Here is a 25,313-nt window from a genome sequence, read left to right as displayed (position 1 = left end):
TTACCCGGAATATCCCTACTACCCTTCTTGTACAGGGGGACAACATGAGCAACCTTCCAGTCCTCCGGCACCTCACCTGTATTTAAGGATGCCACAAAGATATCAGTCGGGGCCCCAGCTATTTCCTCTCTTGCCTCCCTCAGCAACCTGGGATAGATCCCATCCGGTCCTGGGGATTTGTCCACCTTAATAATCTCTAGCATACCCAACACATCTTCCCTACTTCTGCCAACGTGATCCAGACTAATCAAATTTCTATCTCTAATCTGAAGATTCCTCATGTTCCTCTCCTCAGTGAACACTGATGCAAAGTAATCATTCAGAATCTCACCCATTCACTCAGGTTTGGCACACAGCCTTCCTTCATTATCTTTTAGTGGACCAATCCTTTCTCTAGCTACCCGCTTGCTTCTTATATAAGAATAAAATGCTTTGGGATTTTCTTTAATTCTGCTTGCTAAAGTTATTTCATTACCCCTTTTAGACCCTTGATTCCTTGTTTAAGACTTGTCCTACTCTTCCGATATTCCCCCAGGGCCCATTCTGTTCTTAACTGCCTAGACCTCATGTACTTGGCTAGTCGTACAATTTCTCAAGGCTGAGATAGACAGGTTTTTAATCAATAAGGGAGTTGACGTTTATGAGTAGAGTGCAGGAAAGTGCATTGAAGATTATCAGGTCAGTCACAGTCTTATTGAATGATGTAGAATCGATAGACTGAATGACCTACTTCTGGACCTATATCTTATAGTCTTATCACCTTCTTGAGGATAATTAGGGATTGGCAATAAATGCTGGTCTGGCCAAACCATGACTTAAAAAAAGAAAAAATAGTTGTGATTATCATAGTAGTGATTAGTTCAGTGAATGCAACAATTATATATTGGGTTGAGATCACACAGACACATTTCCCATTGAATGTATATAGCTAATAAATAAAGAGACTAATTCCATGGTCTGAAATAGATTTGAAACAAGGTCCCAGAGATGAAAGGGGATTATCAAATCTACAGCCCAGCTCCAATAATTAAGTCAAACGATCTTGGTTATGTCATAAACTTTGACAAACTGCCCCTGGTGGACTTTTCAGGTAAACTGATTCATTAGAAACACATGATTTATTTGTGGTGGATCATGTTGAAAAGTAACACAGGTGATGGTGGTGAAAAAAAAGCATTCAGTATTGTATGAAAATACTTCTGGATATAAAAACAATTTAAAGAAAAAAATTGACAAAAGTGCTTGAATGGTTCATGAGTATCAGCAGAACATTGAAACCAAATCACTGCCCTTAATTCACAGACAAATATTGATTAATTAATTATTTTCAAATTACATAGCTTGAAGACTTTGTTGATGTATTTGTATGCTTGTGTGACCAAATCCTGAACAGTGCAGATACAGGCAGAATAGCTGTGGTGTGAGGATAATAAACAGCACTGTAACATGGGACCTAAATGTCTATAAGAGAAAGTGAGGGCTGCAGATGCTGGAGATCAGAGCTGAAAATGTGTTGCTAGAAAAGCACAGCAGGTCAGGCAGCATCCAAGGAACAGGAGAATCGACATTTCGGGCTTAAGCCCTTCTTCAGGAATGAAGTACTGGAATGGTAGTACTGTAAATTAAAATTCATATTGACATCAGATACTGACATATTCACTAAACACTACATCACATAAAAAAACAACTTAACAAATGTTATATATGATACATGTACCATTATAATTTTTGCTCATTAAGCCTTAACTGTCCAATGTCACTTTGTGAGACTACTAACAGAGACCATAATACAGCAGTACCACTATTCATTGAAAATCTACAAAACTTTTAATTAATTGAAAAGCAAATAACTAGAGCCTCATCTCTAAAAATCAGAGTTGATTAACTAAGACTGCTTAGGTTTTTTAGGCATAAAAACCAACATTTTCCTCACTACCATCAGTTCTGAGGAAGGGTCACCGGACTTGAAACGGTAACTTTGATTTCTCTTTACAGATGCTGTCAGACCTGCTGAGCTATTCCTACAACTTCTGTTTTTGTTTTAAGGTTTTTTAAGGTTGGGATAGATTAAGGGATACATCAGCAGAGTGTAGTTGATGTCCAAGACCAGCCATGAACATACTGAATGACAGGGCAGGCTTAACAGGCCATATGGTCCAGTCCTGCTCCCTATTTTCTGTGCTTGTTTATCATATTGTTTACAAGTCAGTCAAAATGGATACGACACTATGTTGTATGCACACTTGACTCAAGTCATTTGGATCTTGTCCTATATATAAGTTGCAGAGAACTTCCCAAAGAAGGAACTGCAGTTTTATTTTCTTCACCAATATTCTCTCTAATGTTGCCTTTGGACGAGGTACAGTTCCACAGGAATAAAAATGGAAAATGTCACAAATGGCAAAGGTCAGTCAGAATTTTATGAAGTTTTTTAAAATGCTTATAATGTTAAAGGTGTGTACTCTAAGCAAAATGATTATTGTCAAGGTAAAGGTTAGGACTTTGTTATGCAGAATGTAATAGAGTTGTGCAATAAGTTAACAAGAAAGTTAATCAAAGCAACTGGCGAATATAGGCTCAAGCAGTAGTTTTGGCACCAAAAATAGAGCTGTGCGAGAGAGGGGGAGAGAGAGAGAGAGGGTGCAAGTAAGGGTCGAGAGAGGGTAGTGAGAGATGGGGGCAGGAAAGGGGAGTGAGACAGGGGTGGCAAGAGAGAGCGGCAAGAGAAGGGGCGAGAGAGCGGGTGCATTTAATCTAGCAAGCTCAAGAGAGAAATTTCTCTGACAGCACAAGGGGAGACATTAAGAAAGGAAAGGAATAACTTGCAGTTACATAATGCACTCTTAATAAGAATTTGTATGATGAAAGACAACCTGCCTGTGTTCAGTTGAGAAATAATAAGGAATCTAATTATCATATTGGAAGAACGTTATAATGAGAAGGAAATCAAGTTAATTATGGGAGACCTACAGTAATAAGATTGTTAATAACAGATTACCCTAATATCTAAAGATAGAATGGGATAATACAAAAATTTGAATACATCCAATAGGAGTCTTGAACAGTCAAAAACAAAAACAGAAGTTGCTGGAAAAGCTCAGCAGATCTAGTCGCATCTGTGCAGAGAAATCAGTTAACTTTTCAGGTCTGGTGACCCTTACTCAGAACTGACTGAAGAAGGGTCACCAGATCTAACACATTAACTCTGATTTCTCTGCACAGATGCTGAGACCTGCTAAGCTTTTCCAGGAACTTCTGTTTTTGTTTCTGATTTACAGCATCTGCAGTTCTTTTGGTTTTTATTTAGTCTTGAACAGTCAATTCACCTAACATTCAAAATCTTTAGGGGAGAGGTCCAGATTTCTTTTTGTGTGAAGAGTAGTTCCTGATAACATCCCTGCATGGGCTGGCTCCAATTTTAAGATTATGCCCTCCTGATCTGGATTTCCAACCAAAGGAAATATTTTCTTTATCTACCCTACTGAACTATTTTATCAATTTAAACACTTCGATTAGATCAATTCTCAGTCTTCCACACTCAAGTAAAAAACAAAGAAAGATTAAACGATCTCCCTTCAAATTTAAATCTTGGTATCATTCTGGTAAATCTGTGCTGCAACCCTACTCTGGCTAATGTATTCTCCATGAAGTACCCAGAACTGATTCAGTATTCCGGAAGGGGTCTAATCATTTAGAAACACTGCCGACGAGAAACCCTTCTAAAAGCGGGTGTAAATTGACCAATACTCGATGCAGGGGAAATTCGTTTCAGCAACGAACGGAGTAAAAAAAGTACTTTTGGCCGATTTGAACTGAGCTCGACAACTTGGAAAATGTGGCTTAATCTGTACTAAACCGCAGCAGGTGGCGCTGCTCTTCGGCAGAATTAGCTGCCTACTCCTGAGGAGAAAGTAAGTATTGGTGCTGGAAAAGCACAGCAGATCAGGAATGCGATGAAGAATTTATGATTGAAAGGTCGACTCTCCTGCTCATCGGATGTTGCCTGACTGGCTGTGCTTTACCAGGATCACACTTTTTGACTGGCCACTCTTGAGGACGAAAGCGATCTTTAATAATCAGTACGTTTTCAATAAGTGCATTTATTTTTTTTAAATCCTTAAAAAGTCTAAGAACTTCACCTGCAACGTTAATCTGATCTTGACTACAGACTTTTGCGAAACAATTAGCACAACTGAACATTCTGGAACTTTCCAGATCCTTTGGGCAATTCGTGGTGTTACTTTGTTCTGTAATGAAGACTGTCTATGTTACTCATTAATACTTTACAATCGTTAATACAAGCTAAAGTAACTTGTCAATTAAATAATTCAAGATTGAGTTACATTCAATTCATTTCGCCTCCACTATTTTTTGTTTCGGCACCTTTAATTCGCTCGGTCTTCTCAGTTGCCGAGTTGCTTTCGGAATTGTTCGAGTTTTTCCGCCAGTGAGTCGTCTGCCCGGCCGGAAGTGACGTGTTGGGAGTGAGCGGCGGCGCTGAGTTGTTCAGAGTTTTGTTGCGGTCTCAGTTCGAGAAATGCTATTGTGGTCGTTTTTCCTGAAGGAGGTTCACCTCTGACCTATCTTTAGAGTCCTTATTAAAATAACTCTTTAATACTGCTTCTTTAGTCTAAAGTATTGGAAAGTCACCAGGTGGGGGAAGATGTGGGAGGGAGAATTGCGAGACGAATTTCACAGGAAATCTCGGGTTGCTTAGCTTCTCTGAGATTGCAAGACCAGTCCTGTTGAGATCAGGCTGACCACCTGGCTGTTTTAATTAAGAGAGGGGATTGAGAGAAAGAGAGGACAAAGGATTTATTATTGGATCGCTCCAGTTTGAAAAAATAAAAACAAGCAACTGCAGGCAAAGGAGGGAAACCTGGTCACTGACTGCAAGGTTTATTTGTTGCGTTGGGAGGGAATTCTGAGACAAAAAGACCCAAAGAGCTAACTGATCACTGGGCCCCTCTGCAGAATCGTCCCCACAAAGAAAGGCTTTGTGATAGAGAAACTCTTGCGCTTCTCCTTCCATCCACTGACGAATACGCCGTTTTCCGTAATTACATTCATAAGTCCTGATTTTTCTTTGAAAGGTACTTGCGTCTCTGACTTCGTAAATTTTGACGTCTTAGCAAGGAAACGGAAGACGGGGGAAGCGATCACTTATTCTTTAAGATTTCTGACAGTCTGCACTATATAGAACAAAATTAATCTGATTCATTGTTATCGATTTATAGTGATTGCAAGAGAAGTCCCAGAGACTGCTGAATGGTGAGGATCTTTAACGCAAAGTGTATCTGCTTGGAGGAGGGAAGACGTTGATTACCGAGTTCAGTTTATCAAGTCGAACTCAGTAGCAAACTTTTTTTTAAAAAAAGAAAACGGAGATGGCTAAAAAGCAAAATCAAAAGGGTGAGTGAAAATCAATAACGGTGCATTTATTGTGTATTAGTTTGCTTTTCTGTGACCTGAACGCCCCAAACTAAACGCACCTTCATTTTGCAATAGGTTTGTCTCTTGATTTTAAAGATTAATTTATAATTACTTTTTTCAAATAGTCTATTGAATGTCACAGGGTTTTAGTACGATAAAAACGGCTTCTTTGTAATAGGATTATTTAGTGAATTCTAGAAACTGATTCTACAACTTCATAAGCTTGGAAGGGACAGAGGAGTGGAAGTGGGAATACATTACAGACAGTGGCAAATAAGGATGAAATTTGAAATCATTTGGAAGTTGGAACATTGAATAGTACAGCACAGGAATATGCCCTTTGGTCCACCATATTTGTGCCAACCAGAATGTGCAATATGTTAGAATTATAATGAATTCTAATAACCCAAAAATAGGCTGCAATAATGCTTGTAGTGGAAAAAAGGACTTTTTTTCTGCCTGGTGTTCAGAGCAGAATATTAACTTTTGTTCAGTGTGTAGCACTCCAGCCGTCTGGATTCAATTCCCAGTCCAGAGGTTGTGGCATAAAAAATCTATGCTTACACTCTAGTGCAGGGCGAGGGAGTGCTACAGTGTCGGAGATGACTTTGCTTGCGATCAAAAGTGCCCTGGCTCCCATGTCTGCACCAGAGCTTAGGACCTTCCTTGGGCTGGTAAATTATTACAGAAGGTAATACGTAACCTGGCTTTGTGATTTTTGAGAAGATTTGTAACTCAGGTTGAGGTACAGATTGTACGTTTGCTCGCAGAGCAGGCTAGTTTGTTTTCAGACTTTTCGTCAGCATACTAGATAACATCATCAGTGAGCCTCTGGTGAAGCACTGGTGTTATGTCCCGCTTTCCATTTTTGTGTCTTAGTCTCTTAAGGTGGGTGATATCATTTCCAGTTCTTTTTCTGAGGTTGGTAAATGGAGTCCAAATCAATGTGTTTACTAACAGAGTTCCGGTTTGAATGCCAGGCCTCTCGGAATTCCTGTGTGTGTTTAGCCTGTCCAAGAATGGATCTGTTGCCCCAGTCAAAGTGGTGTCCTTTGTCTGTATGTAAGGATACTAGTGATACTGGGTCATATCTTTTGGTGACTAGTTAGTGTTCGTGTATCCTAGTGGCTAGTTTTCTGCCTGTAGTCTGTCTGATGTAATGTTTGTTACAGTCCTTGCATGGTATTTAGTAAGTGACATTCGTTTTGCTGGTTGTCAGTATAGGGTCTTTTAGGTTCATCAGCCACTGTTTTAAGTGTGTTGTAGGTTTGTGGGCTGACATGATGTCAAGGGGTCAGAGTAGTCTGAGAGTCATTTCAGAGATGTCTTTGGATGATAATATGGCTAGAGTTTCTGGGTGATTTGTGTCTGCTTGTTTGGACATTATTTAAATTGGCCACTGCAGCACCAGGAACTACAAGCAGCAGAAGAAAAATACCTATACAGCATATTCAAGAAGAACAGGTACCCAATACCACAGTCTGCCGATTCCTAAACAACAAACCCAAACTTACAACCTGAACATAACCTGGCTTCTATCCCGGCATCTTTGCATCAACTCTTTAAACAGGGTCTTCGCAGCCTGCAACACATTATCAATGCGGATGAGCACCTCGCCAAGACCTTCCCCATGCCTCCACTACTTGCCTTTAAATAACCACCAAACCTCAAACAGATCATTGTTCGTAGCAAACTGCCTGGCTTTCAGGACAACATCATGCAACCGTGTCGTGGTAGACGCTGCAAGACGGGTCAGAGTGTCAACACTGATACCACCATTACGCGTGGGGACACCTCTCACCATATATGTGGCAGGTACTTGTGTGACTCAGCCAACGTTATCTGTCTCATACGCTGCAGGCAAGGATGCCCTGAGACATGGTACATTGGCGAGACCAAGCAGAGGCTAAGGATGAGTTGACACTGCACAACAATCAACAGACAGGAATGTTCCCTCCCAGTTGAAGAACACTTCAGCGATCTGGGATGTTCGACCTCAAACCTTCGGGTGACCATCCTCCAAAGCGGACTTTGGGACAGGCAACAATAAAAAGTGGCTGAGCAGAGGATGATAGCCAAGTTTGGTACCCATGGGGATGGCCTCAACCGGGACCTTGGGTTCATGTCACACTACAGGTGACCCCACTGCACTACGCACAGACTCCGACAGATGCGCACGCACACGCTCCGACAGACGTGCACCCTCTCTCATACAAAAGCTCTCTCTCATATACTCACACATACACGGACACACGTACTCTCTCACAACTAGAGCCTTTACACACTCACTCATGCATACACACACTGTCTCACAGACACTCATAACACACACACACACACACACATATAAGTTTGTGGGGTGAATTTGTACTTGCAGCATTGCATTTTATTTTGCTCAAAAACTCCATGAATCCACGTAAGATTCTGTAAATCTGTTTTTTAGATTAGAATCAGTCTGAACATTGTGGCACACAGGACACCTCACACCTTAAATGCATTATCTGGGCTGACGTGACACCAATTGTTAAAGTTCACTTGAAGAATGCAACTTTAAAAAAGTTCTGCGATTTGCATATGAAAGAACTGAAACCAACATATTCATTCTAAAAGATGAGAGGCTTAACAAGCAATCTAGGTGTTTTTCAATGTATAATTTCAGTTACGTCACACTGTAAACTTTTGCAGTAAATTCTGTGTCTTACAATTTTATACTCCACAATCACCTGAAGGAGCAGCGTTCCCAAAGCTACTGCTTCCAAATAAACCTGTTGGACCAAAACCTGGTGTTATGATATTTAACATTGTACACCCCAGTCCAACGCTAGCATGTCCAAATCATAAAACAGAGTCAGCCTTGGAAATGGTTGCATAGCCAAGATGTCGCTTTCAGGGAAGTGGAGAAACAGCTATCATCCTCGAAGACGTTGGCACACTATGTTCCCAAGTGACATCTGGCATTGACATACAATGCCCTGGACAATTTTACACATTATTGGGTGGATGCCAGTCTTGTAACTGTACTAGAATAGATGGCTAGGGGAACAGCAAGTTCTGGAGCACAAGTCTTCAGCAGCATTGCCAGAATGTTGTCAGGGTCCATAACTTTTGCGGTATCCAGTGCCTCCAACCATTTCTTGATATCACATAGAGTGCATCAAATTGACTGAAGACTGGTATCTGTATTGCTTGGGACCATTGGAGAAGACCGCAATGGATCATTCAAGCACCATTTTTCTCGCTGAAGATTGCTGTAAATGCTTCATCCTTCTCTTTTGCACTAATATGTTGGGCTCTTAGGCAAGCATTAATCCGGGATAGTCAGCATGGATTTGTCGGGGGGAGATCATTCCTGGTAAAACAAAGATCTGTGGTTGCTGGACATCTGAAACAAACAAAAACAGAGGTTGCTGGGAAAACCCATCAGGTCTGGCAGCAACTGTAGAGAAAAAAGTTTTGCATTCACTGACCCTTCCTCAACTGTTTTCTTTCCACAGATGCTAAAGACCAGCTCAGTTTCTTCAGCAATTTCATATCTGATGAGTTTTCAAAGGGGTGACCAGATGTGTGGGTGAGGTTATCGCACTGGATGCAGTCTATTTGGACTTCAGTGAAGCTTTTGACAAGGTCTTGCATGGGAGACTGATCGGGAAAGTAAGAGCCCATGGGGCTCAAGAAATTGTATGCAAAATTGTCTGATAGTTGAAGGTTGTTTTTATGACTGGAATACATGTCCAGTGGTGTACTGCAGGGTTCAGTGCTGGGTCCCTTGCTTTTTTGCTGTATGTTCGTGATCTAGATGTGAATGTAGGAAGCTTGCTCAGGAAATTTGCAGATGTGAAAATTGGTGGTGTGTTAAATAGCAAAGTGGAAAGCCTTAGACTACAGCATAATATGTGTAGTGCTTCAAGGATCAGTCTTAGGGCCTCTATTATAATGATATTAAGGAGAGCAGAGTGTAATGTTTGCAAATTTGGTGATATAAAAATATGTGGGAGGGCATGTTATTGTGGCAACTTAAGGAATCTGCAGGGGATATGGATGAGTGGGCAAAACTTGGCAGCTGGAGTTTAATGTTGGAAAGTGAGAGATCATGCACTTCAATAGAATGAATCAAAAACAATAGTTTGGCTTAAGTGGGAGGAGACTCCAAATAATGTCCAATGCAGAGGGATCTGGGTGTTCTTGTGCATGAAACACAAAGTAATATGTAGGTGTAGTATGTAATTAGAATTTTGGCCTTTATTGCTAGGAGGTTAGAGATTAAAATCTGGGAAATCATGTTACCACTGTACAGGGTGTTGGTGAGGCAGCACCTGTACTGTGTGCAGTTTTGGTCCCTGTATTTAAGAAGGGATATATTGGCATTGGAGATTATTCAAACGAGATTCACTAGGTTGATTCCTGGGATGAACAGGATGAATTATTAATAGCTAAACAGATTAGATTTGTTTTTCATTTAGAGTTTAGAAAAATGAGGGGTGATTTTGTAAAAATTTACAAGTTTCTGAGGGACTTTGGTGTACACGTTAACAAGATGTTTCAACTCGTGGCGGAAAATCTTGAACTGGGAACATGGTTACAGAATAAAGCAGCACTCATTTAAACCTGAGATGCAATGGAATTTCTTCTCCTGAAGGGTAATGAATGTCTGGAATTCTCTACCCCAGAGAATTGTGGAGGCTAGATCATGGAAAGTATTCAAAGAAGAGGGTAGGTTTTTTTTTTAAATATCATGTTGACAGCAATGCTGAGCTAGCATGAAACTGAAGTTGAGGCCTGAGGCGGACCAATCATAACCTTGAATGGTGGGGCAGGCTTGAGGGGTCCAACTCCTTTTTTTGCCTTTGGTTTTTTTATTTAGATGGGTAGAACAATGACAAATGGAATTTAATTGTGTAAAGCGTGAGGTGATGCATTTTAGCAAGACTAATGAGCTAAGGGGATATACAAATGGTAGGATCCTAAGAAGTACAGAGGAGCAGACAGACCGAACTGTACATGTCCACAGATCCTGAAGGCAATAGAACAGGTGGATAATGTGGTTAAGAAGGCATATAGGATACTTCACAGAATCACTACTGTGTGGGAATAGGCAGAAATACAGTATTGAAAAGGCATCTGGATGGGTGTATGAATAGGAAGGGTTTAGAGGGGTATGGGTCAAGTGCTGGAAAATGGGACTAGATTAGGTTGGGATATCTGGTTAGCATGGATGAATTGGACTGAAGGCTCTACTTCCGTGCTGTACATCTCTATGACTCAAAGTCCACACTGACTCGCTGAAGAGCATCCCATCCAGAACCATCTCCCTATCCTTTCCCTGCAACCCGACATTTCCAGTGGTTAATGCCCCTAACCTATACATCCCTGAACACTATGGGGAATCCATCTAGCCTGCACATCTTTGGCCTCTGGGAGGATACAGGAGCACTCGGCGGAAACCCGCGCAGACGCGGAAAGAATGCGCAAGCTCAACACAGACAGTTGCCTGAGGGTAGAATTGAACCCGGATCCCTGGCGCTGCGAGGCAGCAATGCTAATCACTGAGCCACTGTGCAGCCTTTGTTAGTCAAAGTGTTGAATATGAGAGCAGGGAGGTTGTGATTGAGCTTTATAAAATGTTGGGCCACAGCATTTATGGCAATAGAGAGGGTGCAGAAGATAATCAATGGGATGTTGATTGGGCTGGAGCATTTCAGCTCTGAAAAGAGACTAGAGGTCTTTCAAATTACAAAGGGCGTAAATAGGATAGACAGAGTGAAACATTTCCCATTTTGTAGAGAGATCACAAACCAGAGGCATAGATTTAAGGTAAAGGACAGAAGATTTAGACGGGATTTGAGAATTTTATTTTGTGGTGATAGGTATTTGGGACTGGCTGTCTGAATGGGTGGCAGAGGCAGGAGCCATCGTAGCATTTTAGAAGTATTTAGATAAACACTTGAAGCACCATAGTGTACAAAGCTACAGACCAAGTGAGGAAAATGGGACTAGAGTAGACATGTACTTGATGACTGGTGTCGATATGATGAGCCAAAGGGCCTTTTTCCATGTTGCGACAATTTATGACTCTATGTATTTTTTTGTCTGTAAATCACTTTGACTTGTCTGGTGATCATGAATAGTGCTATAAAATGCAAGTCTTTATTCTGTTTTTCGCGTCACTTCAGTTGTGAAAACAAAGGAAATACCAGTTATTCTAGAGTCATAGACGTGTACAGCACGGAAATAGACCCTTCCACCCATCCCATCCAAGTCTGTGTAGATCATGTCCACCACTCTGCCCAAAACATTCCTCTTTGTTACTCCGAGTTTTTTGATCAAGTTAGTGAGACACAATTTCCCACTCTCACACAGCCACATTGACTATCCCTAATCAATCCTTGCTTTCCCAAATAGATGTAAATCCTGTCGCTCGGAATTCTCTCCAAAACTTGTTCACCACCGATGTCTGGCTCATCAGTCTATAGTTCCCTGGCTTTTCCTTACCACTACCTAATTCTGAATAAAAGAGTAGCCCATCCAAAAATGAAAACTTATGGGAAAGAATAAGATTAGAGTAAAAAATAATAGAAAAAGAAAGATTAAGATTCAAGACACATGATCAATGAACCTGTATGGCAGTTCAAAATGAGCTGGAAAGGAACCTTTGACTAGAGGGGAGAGAAAATGGCGAACAGCTAATAACTAGCAAAATATTTAATTAGGAGATCAAAAATGTGCAAATCAGGTAAGTTTGATTTGGGGGCGGGGGGGGGAAATGTCCTGAAGGATTGTTAGACCAGATTTGAAGCTTCAAAAGAATGATTTAGAGTTCACTGGGTAATAAAAATGAAAGGACAATTAGAATATGTAGAAAAATTGTAAACAGAAATTAGAAAAGGTAATGAATTGGAGAAAGGTAGCAAGAAAAAGGCTTTCTATCGACATAATCATAAAACAATGGACAAATACAGGCAGTCAGAGTAACAGAGTCAAAATTAGAGTGGTGCTGGAAAAGCACAGCAGGTCAGGCAGCATCTGAGGAGCAGGAAAATCGACATTTCGGGCAAAAGCCCTTCATCAGGAATGATGCTGCCTGACCTGCTGTGCTTTTCCAGCACCACTCTAATTTTGTCTGTTCAGAGATGGGAGCCGGTAGAATTTGAACTGAGGCATCCATGCTCAAAGGTAGGGACACCACCACTGCATTATTAGACACCCCCCCCCACTATAGACTTTTTACATGAGGTAGCTTTTGAAATCAGAGGTTGTCAACTTCATATTCCACAAAAAGTGGAATGAAAGCAGTGTTTGAAACTTAAATTCAAACGATTTTTCTCCCTCATCTAAAAATAGTAGGTCGGTTAAACTTAAATTATTGGTAAACCAGAGGCTACCCTAGTTGTCATTGAAGGAACTATTGTAACACAACACATTTTTAAACTAAATGCTGTGCTTTCTTCCAAGATTTCTAGAACTCTCGTTCTCAGAAATCGCTAACCCGAGTTCACTAATTCACCATGTAAGTATGTGCCACCGGTTTCTTTCTTGGCAGAGTGAGACCAATTGCAGTGGGAGCTGTTGAATTACCTTTTAGCAAAAAAAAAGTTGGTGGGTGTGTGATATGTACAGATTGTTGATAGTTATGATGAGGGTCTAAAGTGTCAGAAAAGTGCTTCCTCCGATCCCTGGGAGATGGGCAGGGGTAATTTGGGTATATGCAGCAAAACCCATAAGTTCCTGAACAAGGAGAAGCTCAGATCAAAAATGAAGTGTTGCTTCATTGTATCATTCATACCAATTATTTCATAAATACTCGGAGCTATGTCCAGGTGAAGTTGAAAACCTTGTTAGTTCATTGGGCCTTCAAAAGTGGCATCCAAAGAATTGAAACTGCCATATAAACCTATGTTAGCCATAAGCACAGTGATTGATTGTAGTCAGCAGGTGACTACAATGACTTCTGGTTTGTGCCAGTGCAGCATGTGACACTCATCTGAAATGCATGTTCCTGAGAAGATTATGAATTTTTTTAAACCTATCTTTCTTACAGTTTTTCTCCTCCATCTCCATTTCTGTTTGGAGTGAAGAAATTGTACTGTTCCATCACTTGTTCCTCTTCCAGTTTCTTTTTTAATTCATTTTCTTTGCAAAATTTTAAAAGTGAATGAATCCATCGTAGCAAAGTTCACAAAGGATCAGATAATATTGTTACAGTGAACAGGAAATAATCCACATTGCCACTGAAAGGATGCAGAAAAACTTTAAGGTATCGAAAGAAAACTTTGATTTCTTGTTTATGTAATTGGTATTTCGCACATGGCAAAAACATGCAACAGGTGCATGGCTTAATCATGATGGTATTTACAATATATTTCTGCTGATTTTTAGTTACCTGTTCAGTATTCACTGCTGTCTATTGGTTTGTAGCCTGGGCCACCCTTGTATCTTATTTGGTCTTCCAAAGTCGGATTATTTAGTTATAATGTGATGTGGTCCAATTGAGGCAAGCGTTCTGTTCAACATCTGGGTATTTATCTAGTTGTTGGACAAGTAAAAGTACACTCTCAAGGAAATGCTGTTCATTTACAGCAGTGTTCGGTGATTTTGAACTCGAGTGGAAGTCACCCGAGTCCCAAAGGACTGTCGGTCACTCTCTCATTAGAGAGATGACTGGTGATGAACTAACCTGAGGGTTACCATGCCTCAGGTGAGGGGTGCAGTTGAGAAGGCAGGGCCTTCAAGATGACAGGTACAGGAATTGAACCTTTGGCGTTGGCATCATTCTGCATTTCAAATCAGTCATCCAGCCAACTGAGCTAACCAATTCAGTACTCTAGAATATTAGTGTAAAAATCTCTGAAACATAGAAAATAAGACCACAAGTTGGCCATTCAGTCAGTCAAGTCGCATCGGCCATTCAACATGGCTGAACCTCTATCTCAACATCATATTCCTGCTCTCTCCCTGTACCCCTTGACGTTTAGCTTCTAGAAATCTATCTCTTAAATATATTCAGTGACTTGGTCTCAACAATTTCTGTGGTAGAAAATTTCGCAGATTCACCATCCTCTGAGTGAAGAAATTTCTCCTGGTGAGAGTCTAAATTAGCCTGTCAAGTATCCTGAAACAGTGACCCCTTGTTCTGAATCCCCACCCACCCCCAAACCAGAGGTAACATTATCTCTGTATCCAGACTGTCCAGTCCTATCAGAATTTTATGCATTTCAGTGAAATTCCCCCTAAACTCCAGTAAATAGCTGCCCAATTGAACCAATTTCTCCTTATACAACAAACCTGTCATCTGAGAAATTAACTTGGTGAACCTTTGCTGTTCTCTGTGGGTGGTGTATATTTTCTCAGATAAGAAGACCAAACTGCACACAGTGCTCCCGGAGTGGTCTCACTAAGGCCCTCTACTGCTGCACTAAGACTTCCCTGCTCCTGTATTCAAAATGCAATGAAGGCCAACGTATAATTTGCATTCCTAATTTCTTGCTGCACCTGCGTGCTTGCTTTCAAGGACATGCAGTTCCCTTTTGTATATTGTTTTCCCAATCTATCATCATTTAAATAACACTTTGTCATTTTCCCCACTGAAGTGGACAACTTCAAAATTATCCACATTATGTTGCCTCTACCATGTATTACCTGCTCTCTCAAATTGTCTAAATTACTCTGAAGCCTCTTGACATCCTTCTCATAACTCACTCCCGCCTAGTTTTGTGTTGTCAGCGAACATGGAAATATTAATGTCTGTTCCCTCATCCAGATTGTTGATATTGTATTGTGAATAGCTGGGGCCCAAGCACTGATCCTTGCAGTACTCCAATTGTCACTGCCTTGCATGCCAAAAATTATCCATTTATTTCTGGTCAGTTTCCTGTCTGGCATGAATTGAGAATTGGACAGCAATTTACTGCCACCAATCCCATAAAATGTTTTTGCACAATAACCTCTTACATGGAACTTTATCAAAAGCTTTCTGAAAATCCAAATACACCTCATCCTCTGGTTCTCCCTCATCTATTCTGCTAGTTATATTCTCAAAAAACTCCAGTAGATTTGTTAAACAGGATTTCCTTTCATAATCCATTTTGACTTTGTAATTCATTTGTATTTTCTAAGTGTCCTGTTATTGCAACCTTTATAACAGACTCCAGCATTTCCCTACTACTAATGTTCCTCCCTCCTTTAATAGTGGGATTACATTTGTTACCCTCCAATCTGTAGTGATTGTTCCAGAACCTACAGAATTTTGGAAGATGACCAATGTATCCACCACCTTTAGTACCCTGGGTACCATTATCAGGCCTTGGGGATTCATTAGTTTTCAGCCCCATTCATTTTTCCAACACCTTTTTTTTTAAAACTACCGCTAATTTCCTTCAATTCCTCCTTCACAAAAGGCCCTTGTGTCCCTAGCAGTTTTGAGAAGATATGTATCTTCTGTGAAGACAGAATTAAAGTAGTTGTTTAATTGCTCTACCACTTCCTTACCACTTCATTATCAACTCCTCCTTTTCAGACCGCAAGGGGCCTATATTTGTATGTCAGTTAAATAGATAAATCTGTGCAATATGATGTTATTATATGAACAGTCTCCTAAATATAACTATAATGTTCTTCTCAAAGTTACTATAGGTAACATATTTTACTTTTGATACTTCAGATTTTAAACGTGCAGTCATCTTCATATTTCTAACAATGGTTTCCTGGCTTTGCATTTTTGTTCCTCGTTGTACATTTTCATGGCTGAGCAGGAGATGGGCTTACAGACATCAAGTCTTAGTGTGCTATCTGAATGGCCACTGCAGTTGGCAATTCTAAAAGAAAATCCCTTGCTCCGAAATAAGGTGTTTTTCACCAGACTTGATGTAAATGGCTTTAAACTGCCTTCTGAGAATTGCAAAGCTCAGGTTGCGTGTACAAGATAGTGTTGGAATATTCTAGCTTGTTCACTGGTTGAACTTCTTCATTCATCAAACGATAGTAGCTAAGTAAGGCTCATGAAATTAAACCTCCGCTTTCTTAACTTGGCATGTTGCTGATGGACATTTGTTGTTAGACATTCAAGCACAAGTAACAACTGCAGATGTTGCAGATCCTGATTTCTTTTTCCAAAAAGTAATCAAATACTCTTGAAGCAGAAGATTTGTATCATGTCATGTGATACCTTTCTAAGATTAAAAATAACTGTTTCGTGTTTTCTTATTGTACTACAGGTAAATATATTTGCTCCCCTCCCTAAATAATGTTAGTTCTATGTATGTAACTGGCAGTCACAGAAATAAGCCCTTGCTTCTGGTTGCATTGTGTTTCCAGTCAGTTATCTCCTGTATCCATGGTTTTTGAAGTTGTTTTAATGCACAAGAACTCAACAACTTGACATTTCAAATTGTGACTGATGCTCCAATTTTTATAACCTATTCATTGAATACTCTTATAGCATTGCTCAATTTTGAGCTGGGTTTTGTTTTTAAGGAATATGCAGAATAATTATTAACAGCAGACTTCTTTCCAACTGCGTTATCTCATTAAAGTTCATGTACCCCTGGTTTTTAACTTGATGAGACCATAAGATGTAGGGTCTGAAATAGGCCATTTGGCCTGTCAAGTCTGTCTGCAATTCATGGCTGATCCGATAGTCCGCAACTCAACTTTCCTGCCTTATCCCTATAACCCTTGATTCCCTTACTAATTAAACATCTGGCCATCTCAGCTCTGAACATTCTTAATGATATTGCTTATACAGCCCTCTGCAGTAAACAGTTCCACAGATGCGCTACTTTCTATCCTAACTCGGTGACTCCTCATTCTAAGATGATGCCCTCTAGTCCGAAACTCTCCCACAAGGGGAAATAACCCCTTAGCATCTATTCTAGCAAGCCTCATAAGAATCTTGTCTGTTTCAATAAGGTCTCCTCTCCTCATTTAAAACAAAAAATCCCTCCATATCCAGCAACAATCTAGTGAATCTTCTCTGGAATCCTGCCACTGCCAATATATTGCCCCTTTAGATAAGGGAACCAAAGGTCTTCACAGTATTCTAGGTTTAGTCTAACCAGAACCAGCACTTTGTGCGTATATTTTTATATTCACTTGCTTTGATATTTGCAGTTAAATATCACAGCAGATCTACAAACAAGTTTAAAAACTATTTCAGTAACTTTATTTGTAAAAGGTTGCAGCAAAATTGCTATTCTAACAGGCTGCATCACAATTTTTAAAATGCCCATGAATTGTATAAAACAAAAGAAAATCAGCTTGATGATTTTCCAAGGAGTAAATTGTACCCATTTCACTTGTTTCTGGAACTGGACACTTGATCAACATCTTTTAATTTCTGGGATTTATGGAAAAATGCTGCCTTCTATCTTTAAACAGTAAGCTTTAAGTCGATAAAACATATGATAAGTTATTGTGGTTAATAATCCTATATTACTCTGTATTTAACGTGGTTTATAAATTAAAGTTGCTGTTGATAGTTGGGGAGAAACAGAATTTGCCCTGTGCTAATAGCCCTCCTTTTAAAAAAGAAGACAGTTGCAACATAGAACATTACAGCACAGTAGAGGCCCTTCGGCCCTCGATGTTGCACCGACCTGTGAAACCAATCTGAAGCCCATTTAACCTGCACTATTCCATTATCATCCATAAGTTTATCCAATGACCATTTAAATGCCCTTTAAAGTTAGTGAGTCTACTGCTGTTGCAGACAGTGCGTTCGACGTCCTTACCACTCTCTAAGAAAAGAAACATGATGCTGGGGCAAGTTATTTAAATATTCTAGATCCTGACAATATTAAAAGCTGCTGTGGCATTTTGAAAGCATCAGTTTTCATGTATTGTGCAGTCTGTCATTGTAATATCTTTTGAAAAGTTTAGTAAATCTTTTGCAGAAAATGATCAGTGTTGATTTAACAGATTTACTAAGTTTATTCTGTTGGTCACAGTTGCAAAACAGATCCGGGACCATTGGAATTTAGAAGTATTGCCAACAGTCTATTCAAAATCAGCTAATCTGTTTACCTGGTTTGATTTCGGAAGGCTTTCAATAGTTCATTTGGTGACTTAGTAAATCATTAATCAGTTTCATTTTTAAGGTATTGAATTTTACTTGCCTATTAGTAGAATATTTCTGTAAAGAAAAAGCTACTTGCTTAGATTGTGAGCCAGACATTCAAGAAACTATTGACTTCGTTCATTGAGCTTCCAGAACAATTCCTATAATGTAATTTCTTTAAAAATGTAGCAAATGATTTTGGAATGCACTGCCTGAAAAGTTGGTAGGAGGCGATTCGATCATAATTTTCAAAAGGGAAGTGAATATATATTTGGAGAAATTTGGAGAAATATGGGGAAAGAATAAGGGAATGCAACTAATTGAATAGATTATTCAAAGAACTGGCACAGATGCAATTGGTTGAATACCTTCTGTGCTGCACTGAAGTGCCATCTTAGATTACGTTTTCCAGCCTCTGAATTTGGCTCCATATCTATGATTTTCTCAAACCAGCAAATGCGATGCCATTGAGCTAAAGCTATTTGGGTTCATGTAGAGGAATTTGTCAGTGGCATATTTGGGATATTGCAACTGTTGCAACACGTTTTGCCATGATTTATAAATGTATAATCACATGCTGATCGCGATTGCTTTATACTGCTGTCCAACTTCTAGTTCTCAGCAGAGAAATTAAGGATGGCGATATGTCCCAAGCTGTCAAATAAGTACTGTTTTGCCAGTAAAGAGAAAAGGTACTTCCAGTTATATAATACCCTATTATAATTTTGATGTTCCAAGGCACCTGGCAACCAATTGAGTCCTTTTGAAGTATAGTCACTTGGATCATAAGGAATACCAATTTTGTTCAAGTAAGATTAATTGAACCTAACTGATACATTCTGGCTTTTTTCTTTGCGAATTAGGTTTTGAAAATATGCTAAATTTAAACAACTAGTTTTGTGATTATGTTGAAGATATGCTTTTTTTTGTTATTTGATCTCTGGCTGTCAAAATAAAATCAGGAATTAGAAGTTATGTTGATAGATTGTGTCTGATCTGAAAATGTGTTGCTGGAAAAGCGCAGCAAGTCAGGCAGCATCCAAGGAGAAGGAGAATCGATGTTTCGGGCATGAGCCCTTCTTCAGGAATGAGGAGAGTGTGCCAAGCAGGCTAAGATAAAAGGTAGGGAGGAGGGACTTGGGGGAGGTGCGTTGGAAATGTGATAGGTGGAAGGAGGTTAAGGTGAGGGTGATAGGCCGGAGTGGGGTTGGGGGGTGGAGAGGTCAGGAAGAAGATTGCAGGTTAGGAAGGTGGAGCTGAGTTCGAGGGTTGGGACTGAGACAAGGTGGGGGGAGGGGATGTGTCTGATGTAAATTTATTTTCATGTAAATAATGGGCCATATGGAAGTAACCAAATAATAGGCTCCGAGCTCATGGGGTTTGCTTTCCATAGGAAATCTCTGGGGTCATAAACTTGTATTTCAGTATTTTAAGAAGGTATCATCTTACAGTTTCTGTTACAATTTTCTGTCAAAGCAAATAGCATTAAAAGAAACTTGTATTCACAATTCAGTTGATCATATTCTGACCATCTAGGTAGGAAGTGTTCTCTAACTGTATCAAAACTATGTCCTATACCATCCAAGGAAGGGACTTCGAAATTTTTTCAGTTAAAAATCGAAGTTGATGAAAGTAAATTAACTTCTTGTTTCTGTCTTCCATATTACTATGTTTATAATATCTTTGTTCTTTAAATTAAACATGGGTTAAGTTGTTTTACCTTGTACTAAAATGGCCTAGATTTTGGTATTTTCTGCCTCGTTGACTGGAAAAGGTGTGAGAATGCTATGCAAATTCAGTTCCGAGTGTTACTGCTAAGTGAAATAGTTGCCCTCTAGCAAGTAACCGAATACTTAATCCACCTGATTATGGACATGACTTATTCATGGCCAGTCTGGGGCAATCATTAGGACAGGAATACTGTTTAAGAAGCCTGAATGTGGCATCGATGGAACAAGTGTCATTTAAATTATAACATCAGAGGCATTTTCTTGTCTCTGTGGGTAATGGCCTTTACTTTATTTGACAAATTCTGACTAATGTATTTAAAATGTGTGTGAAGTGTTTAGAGATGCAGAGCCCCACATCCTGTCATTGCCTAGTACAATGTTTCTGAGAGACTGCTTTTGCTGAGTTTTGGCTTTTAACAAATGTGAACAACACTGAATTCCAGTGACTTGCCGTAGGTTTGATCCAACCTGGCAGTCTGATATAAGAAATTACCACAAAGAGCCTACTTGTGCATTAGAGTAACTCCTCTTAGCTGTGACTTGAAGCAGACAAATTGCTTTTTTATTCTAGTGTCATTTATATTGAATGTGGGGCACGTAGAATTTAGTTTTACTGGATAAAACAAGTACTTTCAAACTTTTTCCCACCGTGACTGCAATTCAAGGTTTGAAAATTGTTTGGACCTTTCAGTGAGAAATGAGTGAGTTGGGGTGTGCTGTGAGAGCAGGAGCCTGTTAGAGTTGGAGCACAGCTATTATGGTGGCCATTGCTGCCTGAAATCTCAGGTTCCCAAAATTTCAGTTCACAACCTAATTTCGGGTTCCAGCTATCACTTTGGGATTCCCTGAGCTAACACTTTGAGGGGAAGGAGCAAAATGTTAGGAAAAAATTATGCGTTATATATAATTTTCTTGAAGTTACCTACACTTCACTCACTTTTTATAAGCCAGGGCCAAGTACCTAGCATCCCACAAACATTCTGGGAGATGTTTTCATCCAATGTATTTATTCCACCAGGTCATTGCAATTATGATTTAAAATATAATGTTGCTTCATCCATTGCCTTTCATGTTCCTACTTTGTCTTGGAACCTTTTAGGTATGTCTGCCAATAAAATTATTGCCTTGTGCCCTCAAACTGAAGCTGCTTTGTAGTTTGCCTATAGTTAATTTGCTCAGGTTCATTTTAAGCTCTTGAACTTGGTAGTTTGTTATTGACTATATTAAAAAGGAAAGACAGTGATTTCTAAACTATATCTGCTGAGAATTTCTTAAGGGTTTGCAGTACTTTTGTAGTTTATATATATTGAATGGCTTGAAAGGCATCAGGAGAAAACTGCTACTTGATTATTGCAAAGATAGCCTAAAGTCTACCTGTATTTTTCAGCAAAGTCATCTTGCTTTTTGTGTGGGTGGGGTTGGGGCAGGGCAGGGGTGGGAGGGGGGGTTGTTCTGGGGCGGGGGGGGGGGAACGGTTACTATGGTGGTGGTGTCACCATGCACATACAGTGATAGCTCTGTACATCTGCTCTGCGTGATTCATCACCACTGCCCTGCCTAATGTTGTGTTATATAATAGACAATAGGTGCAGGAGTAGGATATTCAGCCCTTCGAGCCTGCACCGCCATTCAATATGATCATGGCTGATCATTCCTAATCAGTATCCTGTTCCTGCCTTATCTCCATAACCCTTGATTCCACTATCTTTGAGAGCTCTATCCAGCTCTTTCTTAAATGAATCCGGAGAGTGGGCTTCCACTGCCCTCTGGGGCAGAGCATTCCACACAGCCACCACTCTCTGGGTGAAGAAGTTCCTCCTGAGCTCTGTCCTAAATGGTCTACACCGTATTTTTAAGCTGTGTCCTCTGATTCGGCACTCACCCATCAGCGGAAACATGTTTCCTGCCGCCAGAGTGTCCAATCCTTTAATAATCTTATATGTCACAATCAGATCCCCTCTCAGTCTTCGTACAGCTGCAGAAGCACCTCTTTGCTTCTATACTCAATTCCTCTTGTTATGAAGGCCAGCATGCTATTAGCCGCCTTCATCAATTGGAAGGTCCTGTAATGTAGTACCCGTAATATAGAAGGTACGCTATTTAGTTTCCAGCAAACAAAAACTGCCTCTTGATCCATTCCCTTGCTCAAGTGCTGCAGGCTTTGATTGCACTGAAATCTCACAGTTAATCCTGTCACTGCAAGATAGTTAAATTAGTTTACAGACTTGCTGTTCCACAGTATATTTCAGCTGTGCTCTTCACAACATTTCTTCCATGCTTGTTCTGCTGTTGACATTCCTCTAGAACTGATACATGAATGTTAGGGGAACTATGCTCCTGGATCGAACATGCATATAACTATATAAATAAATTAAATTGAACAAAAAGTGTTCTGAGCATGATTAAAACAAACTGTGAGATTATAATCTTATTGAATAGTATTCAGTGATGGATGGTATTGGTTATAGTTGCTCATTTGCACTAAATAGATATTTATTTGTATAATGCACTATTCAAAAAACAATTTTTTAAAAAGTGATTGCAGTTTGTAAAGTTTGCTAAGTACTGTTTCATTTTTCAAGATGAGACTGAATATCAGCTTCCTTCACGTTGTTTCCTGTCTGAGATTACTTACTAATTAAAATTTACAAAACCACTACATAATTTCCGATGCTTGAGATGCAAACTGGCTGTGATCAAAGTCCCTAGAAGGTATTTTTAGCACGGTGCCTACCCTTCCTATCTAGTTGGTTTGGTGAAGTCTTTGAAATTAGACAGTCTTGAATTTGCTAAGTATGAAATAATATAGATGCAGTAACATCTTGTGACCATATAGTTGCTCCACACTTCACACTTTGTGATCTTAAAGATTGCTGAAACAGGACCCCACCCAATGCCCTCCAGCTCCAATAATCATGTCGTCTTCCTCATTGAATGCAATCCCCTCTTATGAGAAGAAAGAGAGAAACAAATGTAAGGCAAATGAACCCTATTACATTTTCTGGCAGATCAAGGATAGTATTGACAGGATTAAAAGTTGCTAAATAAAGTTTCCAGGTGTCAGCCTCAGCATAGTGGTAGCATTCTCTTGGCTCTGTGGATTAAAGTGCAGTACTGGAGATGGGCAGGGGGTGCTGCACTGATCAGAGATGACGTATCTTGGTAATGTATTTAGCCAATGCCTTGTCCATCCTCCCAAGATGGACATGAGGTCTCATGGTACCTTTGGAACAGGTGAGTTCACTCTGGTGTCAGTGCTGTTATTTATCTCTTAATCAGCATCATAAAACAGATTATTTGGTCATTATCTCACCGCTGTTTAATGGACCTTGCTTTGTGCAATTTGGTTGCCACGTTTCCCTTGCCAGCTTGTACAATATTTCATTGGTTGTAAAGTGCTTTGGGACATTGAGATTGTAAAAGGCACTGTATAAATACAAATTATTTTAGAGGCAGACAATGGTTGGGGTCAAAAAACATAGTCAACATATGGACTAGACTAGTTTGACAACAGTTATTATAGAGGTCTACCACTAGTAATTAGGAACATTATTGTACAGACAGATCTGGGCAGGCAGGTCCACAGTTCCTTAAAAGTGGCAACACCGTGGCCAAGGTGATTAAGAAGACATATGTCCTGCTTGCTTTCATTAGCCAGGGCATGGAGTACAAGAGTTGGCAAACTATTTTGCAACTGTATAAAACCCTTGTTAGGCCACATTTGGAGTATTATGTGCGGTTTTGGTTGCCACACTACCAGAAGGACATGAAAGCTTTGGAGACAATGCACAGGAGGTTCACCAGGATGTTGCCTGGTCTTGAGGGCTTTGGCTCTGAGGAAAGGTTAAAAAGATAGGATTGTTTTCAGTGGAAAGACAGCGGCTGAGAGGAGACCTGATAGAGATCTACAAAATGATGAGAGGCATAGGTAGGGTGGATAGTCAGAGGCATTTTCCCAGGGTTGATGTTTCAATACAAGAGAGCACAGGTTCATAGTGAGAGAGGGAAAGTTTAAGGGAAGCTTTTCACGCGAGGGAAGCTTTTCACGCAGAGTGGTAGGAGCCTGGAACGCACTGCTAGGAGAGGTGGTGAAAACGGGCATGTTGGCGACATTTAAGAGGCATCTGGATGGTTACATGAATAGGGAGGGAATAGAGGTCTATGGACCGAAGAAGAGCAGAAGGTTTATTTGTTTAGTTTAGTTAGGACATGATGGACGGCATAGGCGTGGAGGGCCAAAGAGCCTGTTTCTGTGCTGTACTTCTCTTTTTTTTTCTTTGTTCTAATTGTTGTTTTCATTGAGAATGGCTTTTTTTTTAAAAAAGATAAAAGAAAGAAAGCAATTTTCCACTCCAGTCCAGTTCATTGGCGTTGAGCTGAATGTGGGAGATTACCTCGTTGCTGACTAACATTTGTTTATTTGAAGTATGTGCTACTAGGATCAGTAACTGTAACAAGCCCTACACCAGGAGGTTTTGATGTCAGTAGAATTGCCATATATGTATTGGTGTGTTATATCCTGAAACAACATTTTGCCAAATGTGTTTTGAGGTCTTGATAAATTATAGATGCCTGCTTCAGTTAGATTTTGCTATGCATGAAACTCAAGGTTTTGAATGATCTGCACAATATTTTTGTCAAATTTTATTTGATCTTTGATATGGGCCTTGAAAAACTGTGAAATTCAAAACTCAGGAATTGCCTGTTTAGTTCCTTCAATATTGGCTTTTTATTTTAAACATTGTTTTGCTAGAACTTGCATTTATTCATTTTACCCATGATTATCCATGCAGCAAGATCTGGACAATATCCAGGAATGGCCCGATAAATGGCCAGTAACAATCATGCCACAAGAGCCAGGCAATGATCATTACAACCAGAGAGAGAATCCAATCATTTTGTGCCAGATATTAAAGTGAAGTAGAGTTGAAAAATGTGGTGCTGGAAAAACACAGCAGGCCAGGCAGCATCCGAGGAGCAGGAGAATCGACGTTTCGGGCATAAGCCCTTCTTCAGGGTGAGGCTGGTGTGCCAAGCAGGCTGAGATAAAGGGTAGGGGGGAGGGAATTTGGGGGAGGGGCGCTGGGAATATGATAGGTGGA

General features: G+C 40.0%; 1 protein-coding gene and 1 long non-coding RNA gene across 7 annotated transcripts in view; one reads left to right on the top strand and one right to left on the bottom strand.

The window, feature by feature from the left end:
- Positions 1–1,099: 1,099 nt before the first annotated feature.
- Positions 1,100–4,441, bottom strand: LOC122543342. Its single transcript, XR_006310002.1, has 2 exons — positions 4,140–4,441; positions 1,100–1,615 (listed from the first exon to the last, which is right to left on the bottom strand). It is a non-coding gene; the product is annotated as an uncharacterized LOC122543342 (long non-coding RNA).
- Positions 3,893–25,313, top strand: part of LOC122543340 (spermatogenesis-associated serine-rich protein 2-like) — a 138,664-nt gene continuing 117,243 nt past the window's right edge. The window contains exons 1-2 of one of the 6 annotated variants that reach the window (XM_043681885.1): positions 3,893–3,911; positions 5,238–5,412. In XM_043681885.1, the coding sequence (XP_043537820.1) occupies positions 5,388–5,412 (25 nt within the window). In that variant the 5' untranslated portion in view covers positions 3,893–3,911; positions 5,238–5,387. Of the gene's footprint in view, positions 3,912–3,938; positions 4,080–4,477; positions 5,094–5,237; positions 5,413–25,313 lie in introns of those variants that run through there. The other 5 variants (XM_043681883.1, XM_043681882.1, XM_043681889.1 and 2 more) reach the window with 5 other exon arrangements.

This window comes from Chiloscyllium plagiosum, chromosome 43 (genome assembly GCF_004010195.1).
Source record: "Chiloscyllium plagiosum isolate BGI_BamShark_2017 chromosome 43, ASM401019v2, whole genome shotgun sequence".
Classification (NCBI taxonomy): domain Eukaryota; kingdom Metazoa; phylum Chordata; class Chondrichthyes; order Orectolobiformes; family Hemiscylliidae; genus Chiloscyllium; species Chiloscyllium plagiosum.
The sequence above is the reverse complement of the archived record's forward strand: the minus strand, read 5'-3'. Positions and strand labels throughout refer to the sequence as shown.